Consider the following 9,256-nt stretch of genomic DNA (forward strand, 5'->3'; position numbering starts at 1 on the left):
GCCTCTTTGGCAAGTAGGAGTCTCTGAGTTGGTTCTTGAGTCTTTTTAGTCTCTAGTAGACTTGGAGAGCCTTACTGATTCCTGGTTCATTCAGTATGTTTACTGCCCTAGATCTGTTTGTCTTAGGACGTTCCTACTAGAAGTAAGTGAAACCTGCTCGCTTTATAAATCTCCTTCCTGTCACTGTATTGTCTGACTTCTCGTACTCCCATTTTATTCAGGACAAGGTAATAGGGGACAGTTAAAAGAAAACTTGGTTTTATCCCACATGCTTTCTGTAGTTTGAGTCTTTAACAAAGAGTATATAGTTTTTTGTTGCTTATATAATTATAAAAAGCCAAAAGACCTACAGGCCACAGATGACAGAATGTGAGAAGGCTGTTGACCTGCCCTAAGCTGGAATGATTCTTTTGTCCTTGTGTGTTTTTCCAGGACCTGTACCCAGCTCTCAAAGGTGTAAGCACAGTTTTCCACTGTGCGTCACCCCCGCCATACAGTAACAACAAGGAGCTCTTTTATAGAGTGAATTTCACTGGCACCAAGAATGTCATTGAAACCTGTAAAGAGGCTGGAGTTCAGGTAAGGGGAATGCTGTGGTGACAAGTTTCAGGAGCATGTGCTTGCTTTTTTCAGAGGGAGGGGAGGGGGAGTAGTTCTTGTTACTGTCTTCCTGGGCCTAACCAGGGTTGCCTTTTACGTGTTGAGAAAATATTAAAAATTAAGCCCTGGGGACCAGTTGATATCACAGAGGACCAGTTGGGGTTATAATCTTCCAATACAGATAGGCAATCTGAATGCTCAGGTAGATTAAGGCCTATTTGTCATTGCTTATTTTCTCTGTTAAAACAGCATGTACTTAATGTTTTCAATGTTTTACCCTGTAACATAATTTCATATGTACATCCAGTGATACTAACTATATTCACTTCCTTGTCCAACCATGACCATCGTCCATCCCTAGTCACATAGTAAGCAGCAGGGCTCCATTCCTCTGCACCTCCCTAACACGTGCCAGCCACCATTCTCTGTCCATCTCTCTGAGTCATTCCAACCACGTTCTTATCCTTTTACTGGCCACAGTACAGTGTCCACTAGGTCTGTTCACATTGGAGTATGCTAGAATTTTCTTTATTTTTCAAGGCTAATACTCCCCTTAACCTTGGACCATAATTTCTTCATTCATCCATCAATAGACATTTGTGGTGCTTTTGCCTTTGGAGCTGCAAATGCCTCAGTCCTTGCTTTTGCCTCTTTGGGGTCAGTACTCAGATGTGGGATTCCAGAACCATAAGATAATTTTGTGCACAACTTTTTAAAAAAGAATCATCACATTGTTTAACAATCTTGCTTATATTTTAAAAGAAAAAATGAAAGTACTGTTGCTTATATCTGAATAAAGCCTAAAGGCCAAAAAAGTCATACAGATTTTAGCCTTGTATCCGCTTACAACACTGTTAGAAATTTGCTTCCTAGAATGACCCTAATGGAACCCCAGCCTCTAGGTGCAGCATCTCACTTGCTTGCAGTGCTACAAGCCACAGGTAGCATTTATGTTCTAGAAAACTTTAAAAAAAGATGATTTCTTTCTAACATTGAGTCTTTCTTCTTTTTTTCTTTTTCTTTTCCTTTTTAGTTTTTTTTTTTTTTTTTTTTTTTTTTTTTTTTTTTTTTGGGAACAGGGTTTCTCTGTGTAGCCCTGGCTATCCTGGAATGCACTATATAGACCAAGATGGCCTCAAATTCAGAGATCAGCCTGCCTCTGCCTCCCAAGTGCTGGGATTAAAGGCCTGAGCCACCACCACTCGGCAAGTTTTCCTTTCTATAAATATGACATATCTCCCAATCTGTAATGCCACTCAGTGATACCGTACTGTACTTCACAAAGGTTTTATTTATCTTTTGTTGACTTTATTCCTGCATACCTCATCATGTGTTAATTACCAACTTATACTACATTTTCAATTTCTGCTATGTTTAGGAATATGGCTACTTCTCATAATACACATACACATATATATGATAATTTTAGTTTTGGGGGATTTTTGTTGTGTGTGTGTGTGTGTGCACAGGCATGTGTGCACGTGAGTGCACGCACGTGAGCTCTCACATTCAGGGGCTTTCAACAGCCAAATGTATCAAATCCTATTAGAACTAGAGTTACAAGAAGTTGTGAGCCATACAACATGGATGTGGGGAACCCAACTCAGTTTCTCTTCAACAGCACTAAGCACTCTTACCCACTGGAGAGTCATCTCTCCAGCCCCTAATTTTCCTATATTTATTGTGAATTTACCTAGCTTGATGAACTGTTAAACATTTTCTATAGGCTTGCTAATGTTTTCTGTATAAGCATTTTATTTTTTCATTTCTATCATTTCTTTCATTTGTAATGCAGCTGTTCTCAACCTGTGGGTTGTGACCCCTTTAAGGTCACATATCAGATCTCCTACATGTCAGATATTTTTATTACATTTTATAGCAGCAAAATTACAGTTATGAAGTATCAATGAAATAATTTTATGGTTGGGGGTCACTACATGAGGAACTGTATTAAAAAGTCACAACATTAGGAAGGTTGAGAGCCACTGATGGGATTATTTTGATTTCTCATTTTTGAAAGCATTATAATTTAGTGTTTGTCTTCTCCTACCATTATGGCTAGGACTTCTGGAAGTCTGTTCAATAAAAGAAGTAAAGAATATAGCTAGCTACTTTCCTTCCTTCCTTCCTTCCTTCCTTCCTTCCTTCCTTCCTTTCTTCCTTCCTTCCTTCCTTCCATAGTGCTGTTGTGGACTGAACCTAGGGCCTTATACATGCTAGATGTTTGGCTCTACTAGCAAAACATGACTAAAGTTATGTGCGTATGCATATGCATGTTTTCACATGGCAAGACTGGTAAAGTTTTTCAGGCAGCAATTTTTATACAGGTTGGTGATCCATCCTTTCCTCCATGGAGACCCTTTCCTATAATGATCTACTAGGAATAGTGTTAGTTTTGATTGTCTCCTTCAGATGTGATAGGATAGAAAAAATGAGATCTACTCTTTTAAATTGGAATACGATAATGTATCTAGAGCTCCTATGGCTCCAAAGGTTGTGATCTTTTGGTTATCTTAGAATACATAAAAAGAAAAAGGGAGCCCAGCAATTGACTTGGAAATGCCTTGTAGATAGAGCTTGCTATGCACTTTGAATAGCAATAATTCCTGACTTGTATTTTCCTTTGAATTTTTTTCCCAGAAACTCATTTTAACCAGCAGTGCCAGTGTTGTCTTTGAAGGTGTTGACATAAAAAATGGAACTGAAGACCTCCCCTATGCCATGAAACCCATTGACTACTATACAGAGACCAAGATCTTACAGGAGAGAGTATGTACTTTAAAGGTGGTTAAATGAGCAAATACCTCAGGTGTCTCCATTCATAAGAAAAATATCTATTAACATGGGAATGTTAGTATTTTGAGGCCCAAGTACCCAACATGAGATGAAAATTCATGTGTGAACTTAAATTTCAAGAGGACAGAATACCTTAATATAGCCAGATAGTGTTCTCAGTATTTTCTGCGAACTACTTCTTTATACTCCAAAATGATCTCAAAAGGTAGGTACTCTTATCATCTCCAAATCACAATAAAATATCCTGATTCACAGAGGGATCCAGAGTCTTCATCAGGAATCCCATGATTTCCATGGGATTGTATTGAGCACTGAGGTTGCGAGGACACTGGGGATCCTGTACTGTAGACTGGGCAGCTGTGGACTTCCATCTTAGCCTTTGCAGCACACCACACACTCTGGTTCGCTCTCCGAGCTGGTACTCATAAGCTAAAGCTCTCCAGTGACCTGCTATAGATCTTAGTGTTCTGCCTGTTCTCACCTTCAGCTCAGAACAGGACACAGTCACTTGGAAATCACAGATGAGCCTGTTCTCAGCTAAACTTTCTAAACCAGATGTGGCCTTTTATATGCTCAAGTCCTGTGTCTAAGCTATATCCTGCTCTATAGAACTAGGTTTAAGGATGACCAAAGCCTACAGTGAGTTTCCTGATAATTAGTTACCTCAGGGGCCCTGTGCAGCTGGAAGTCTGGCCTCAAGTCATGAATGTGTCACTGGCATGAACTTTTTTGGATACTCAACTGGAAGTCAGAAAAACTGGAGGTGACTCCAACAGTAACATATTCTTGTTTTCCAGATCAACACTTTAAACCCACATCATCATCATCATCATAATAGGTCATCTTTAGGATCAGTCCAGAAACTCTTCAAATTCCTTTCTCTTTAGCACTAGAGATAGCCATGACAAAGCCACTTGAGGGTTTGCTCATTCCCTTCACCACTCGTATACATATTTGGCCACCTTGATTTTACTAACAATTTAACAACTCATTTGGGAAATTACTTATGAGGCAAAATCTGTTTCTTCATATAGTCGTGCATCATAAGGATGGAGACGTGTTCCCACAATGATAGTCACCCAACGATACATTTTTCGGAACATGTCTCCATCCTGAAAAACTCACCTCCTTTGAGACAAGGTCATTCACTGACCTGGGACTCACCAGTTAGACTAAATTGATTGTCCACCAAGCCTCGGGTATCTCCCTGTGTCTGTCTCCATGCTCATGGAATTATAAGCATGCTCTTCCACAAATTTGGACATGGGGATCAAACTCATGTCCTTGTGCCTGCAAAATAAAAGCTTTGCTGACTGAGCCAGCTCTCCAACTCTGTGTCTGTTGTTGACTTAACTGTTTACATGGTGCATGCATATGCTTGAAACTTTGCACATGCCACTGAATTCAGGAGCTCTTTTGATGGGAGTAACCTTGCTGGAGGCTCAAGACTACCTCATTAACTAGAACTCTCAGACACTTTCTGGCTCGCAGCATGTGTAAATAGCCATTGCACCCAACCTGAGCTTTCTGACTTCATCTTAGCAGGTGTTAGCCAGTTTTCTCCTGCATAGTTGGTTTGTCATTGACAGGTGGGATAGAGTTACAGTGTGCTGTCCCAAGACAGACAACTGTCCAGCTTCCTGCACACATACCAAATATGTCATCAGACTGTCTCCTAATAAGAAGTACTTCACATGTAGTATGGTACTATCTTAGCTCTGGAAAACTCTCACAGAGTCCTTTCTCTCGTGCTCTCTTTCAGGCAGTACTGGATGCCAACGACCCCAAGAAGAATTTTTTAACCGCAGCCATTCGTCCTCATGGCATTTTCGGCCCTAGGGACCCCCAGTTGGTCCCAATCTTAATTGATGCAGCTAAAAAGGGCAAAATGAAATTCATGATTGGGTAAGGCAGCTCACATTGCTCTCTGTCCCCTTCTGACTTTGTGATCACACATGCACAAAATAATTTGAGAGTGCCAAGAAGTATCATATAACTGTCCGAGTCTATTCAGGCTTCTTTAACAAAATAGTATAGTCTGGGTAACATCACAAACAGGAGTAAGTCACAGTTCACAGTTCCAGAGACTGAGAAGTCCAAGATGAGCTGCCGGGAATGTTGGTACCTGCTAAGAGGACTTAGCAGTATCTGCTAAGGACTAGCTAGTCCTCTTACCTGCTGTGTTTCTTTCTGTGGCTCTGATTCCTGAGGGCAACACTCTCATGTAAAGTTTCCACCTCAGAACACCAGTACACTGGGGACTAGATTCTAACAAGAATATTGAGGGAACACAAACATTCAGTCCATACATGTGAGCTTCTTTGTTGTCTTCCATGGTGATTTCCTGGAAGTGCTATCTCGAATTCCCAGCTCTTAAAACAACAAAAATTGATTCTCAGTTATGGAAACCAGAAGTCTGTTTGCAGGACTAGCTCCTGGCTGCTGTGAGGAGCCCACGGGCCTTTGGGCTTGTCTTTGCTGCTCCTTGCATGCCTCTGTATCACTCCTACCTCTGCCTGCCTCTGATAAAGACATCAGCATTAAGCTAAGACTTCTACTCTAGTCTCTCCATAACTAATTTCATCTGCGAAGACCCTGTTTCAACATACAGTCACTCCAGTTTCCAGAGTGGTGTAAGCTTTTCTTTTTTCTTTGTTTTGTTTTGTTTTATTTGAAACAGGGTTTCTCTATATAGCCCTGGCTGTACTGGAACTCTCTGCCTCTGCCTTGAGTGCCGGAATTAAAGGCATGTGCCACTGTGCCCAGTGTCTCTTCTTTTGCATTTCTTTTTTCCTCTTTGTGTCTTGTCTTCCTGTACTTACTAAATCTCACTGATCCCCTGACTTAAAACTTAAAACTTACAGAAGTGGTACTAGAAAACTGGAAGTCCATTGACTGGGTGTATCCCGGGCAAGTGTTCAAGGTATAAGCCCCAAATCTGAGCCTAAGAAGACACATCAGTGCTGGTCCTGCTGGGACATGCAGGGCACCACACTCTCATATTCAATATTTCACTGCCCCCAAGGGTCCCAGTAGTTCTACTTGGCCACAGTTCCTTGCCTGTTGCAATCACTTAACTGTACCAGAGGCAGGGACTATTAAGGTAGAAGTGGGTTAGTTTATTGATTGTCTCAGTCCTGGGACTTTGTGGGGCCTGCATCCAGACACTCAGCACAACTGAAATACTTCCTGTGTGCCCACAGAAATGGGAAGAACCTGGTGGACTTCACCTTCGTGGAGAATGTGGTTCATGGACACATCTTAGCCGCCGAGCACCTCTCCCGAGATGCAGCTCTAGGTGGGAAGGTAAGACACTTGATTCTTTAGGATCCGCTGGGAAGTCTGTGATAGCAGCATCACATTACTTTGGAGCTGACAGCAAGGATGGGCCCAAGCCTCAAGTTGTTGTTCTTTTCCTCCAGAGCTCCCATGCTCACTCCAGGCCTGGCCACATGTACATTGGGCAGATGCCTACTCCTTGCTTTTCTCCCCTTATAGTCCAGATCTCCATCTTCCCTCCCCACCCACACATGTCTCATATTTCTCAGGCCTGACACTACTCTAGCAAGTGATATATAGGAACTTCCTGACATTTGGCATCCAGAAGTCAGCGGAGTTAAGAGAATCTACTCTGGTCCTTCCACCTTGCCTCCTATATCTCAATAGCTCTGTAATCCTCCTGAGTACTCAGTACTCTTTCCTCCCCCTGAACATTTTCCATTTTCCCACTTATAACTTATAAAAATGGGATGGTTATACCTTTTGGTTTAAAAGATCTAATATAGATCTTACATGCAAAGATAAAACCAAATGTAACTTACTAAGTGCAGGCTGAACATCACTTAAAGCCCTGGCCTTTTTGTAGTATGTGTATCACTTCCCTACTTTGCTCTTAAACATTGCCCATTCTAAGAGTCTAAGACAGATACACTGGCGAGGCTAGGCATGTGATGCCTGGATAACACAACCTCACCATTTTGCCCCTCCAAAAGAGATGGGCAGGCAGGACAGTGTGCCCTTGCTTTCCCACAAAAAGAGTTGGAAGTGGAGCCAGCAGCTAGTTGAGCTTGGGGACCCATGTATGGCTTGTCCACTCCAGTAGCTATATGGGGCTCTCTAACTTCATGTTCTTTTACCAGGCATTTCACATCACCAATGACGAGCCAATCCCTTTCTGGACGTTCCTGTCCCGCATTCTGACAGGCCTCAATTATGAGGCCCCCAAGTACCACATCCCCTACTGGGTGGCCTACTACCTTGCTTTCCTGCTGTCTCTACTGGTGATGGTGGTCAGCCCTCTCATCCAAATCCAGCCAACTTTTACACCAATTCGGGTGGCACTGGCTGGAACATTCCACTATTACAGTTGTGAGAAAGCCAAAAAGCTCATTGGGTACCGGCCACTGGTCACCATGGACGACGCTGTCGAAAGGACTGTGCAGAGTTTCCATCACCTGCGGAAGGACAAGTGAAACTCCCCAGTGCCCTCACCAGTAACTTTGTCCTCTCTGTTCTGAAGAACAAATATCCTTAAGTGAGTTTCTTCTGAGCTGTGTGCCCCTTGCTGTTAGATGGTAGCATACCTGACTCCCTCCATGACATTGGAGGTAACAACAGCAGGAGACGTTTCTCCCAGGATAGAATTAGACTTTTCAGGCAGACTCATAGTCTACTGCTTTGGTCTTTCTCTCTCCTACCCCTGCTTCTGTCTCCTGGGTTCATTATCAGAAAGACAATACTGAAGTGAGGGCTTCTTCATTCAAGGTCTTAAAAATTGAAGCAAAATCAGAAATTGTAAACACACAGTAAGACTTCAGACGTGCATTTTATAGGCTCACAGTACAATAGTTAGAAGTATTGTTGAATGTAATCCCCAATCCCTGATCCCTAAGGATAAATCCACTGTTGGTTCCTTGCTCCCTCACATACTGTCAAGGTCTCTTTTAAAGATGGTTGCAGTGTCTGCCTCCATTGTTTTTCCATAAAGCATTTCCATTTATCCACAAAGTCTGGTGGTGGTCTTTATTGCTCGGTGGTGATGCAATGCAATGGTACAGTGTGTGACCTGGTCAGCTCCTAATTAATAGGAGATGTTGGGCTTCTTGGCAATAAGCCAAAGAGAGTGGCCTCTTTCATTGCCATTATATTTGAGTAGAAACTTCTATGTGATGGTACAGAATGGGCTACAGACGTCTTTGCAGCTCACTTCACTGACATTATCAAACCACCTTCCAGAGAGTACAGGCCACTCACAATCCAGATATTTCTGTTCTCTGAACTCATTGAAATGCATTCTTGAAAAATTCTAAGTTCTTCATCACTCTTCAAGAGTAAAATGATTGGAGGAAAATACAATAAAGACATTAATACCATACAGTTTGTGTTACTGGCTTATTAGCTCTGCCTAGGGACAGATCATGCTAAATTGCCAAGGCATTCAGATATAAATGTAATTAAGATGTCATGTTTGCTTGCAGTAATGGAGTTATAATCAGAAACCCCTGAAGTATAAGAATGATGATTGTTTATGCACTTGCGTAAGACAAAGTGAAAATGATATAGTTTCTTCAGAACAGGTGATGCACTGAGGTTGGCCCTTGAAGGATGGAGAGATAATCACTGAGTGCATTTCTGACCAAAGACATCATTCTCATAGTCATCAGCATATGCTTCTTGACAGTATACGTCTTCAGTTCAGTAGAAGACACAAGTGGGAAATCTTTCTCAATGGAGGGGAAAGATCAAGAAAATCCTCCTGACTACATGGGAGACCAGAGAGTAACAGCATAACAATGCCTTGGGAACAAGCACTTAAGGGAAGTACACAGAAAGGAAAGATGCACCTCAGATGGGAACAAAG

The 9,256-nt window shown here is 42.0% G+C and overlaps 1 protein-coding gene across 2 annotated transcripts in view; it reads left to right on the forward strand.

Annotated features, from left to right (window-relative positions):
* The window catches only part of NSDHL (NAD(P) dependent 3-beta-hydroxysteroid dehydrogenase NSDHL), a 21,186-nt gene extending 12,783 nt beyond the window's left edge, over positions 1-8,403 (forward strand). For both annotated transcript variants that reach the window (XM_080910502.1, XM_080910503.1), the window contains 5 exons: positions 433-579; positions 3,241-3,369; positions 5,159-5,301; positions 6,600-6,702; positions 7,536-8,403. In XM_080910502.1, the coding sequence (XP_080766628.1) occupies positions 433-579; positions 3,241-3,369; positions 5,159-5,301; positions 6,600-6,702; positions 7,536-7,868 (855 nt within the window). In that variant the 3' untranslated portion in view covers positions 7,869-8,403. The remainder of the gene's footprint in view (positions 1-432; positions 580-3,240; positions 3,370-5,158; positions 5,302-6,599; positions 6,703-7,535) is intronic.
* Positions 8,404-9,256: the final 853 nt, after the last annotated feature.

The sequence above is a fragment of the Micromys minutus genome (assembly GCF_963924665.1).
Source record: "Micromys minutus genome assembly, chromosome: X".
Lineage (NCBI taxonomy): Eukaryota > Metazoa > Chordata > Mammalia > Rodentia > Muridae > Micromys > Micromys minutus.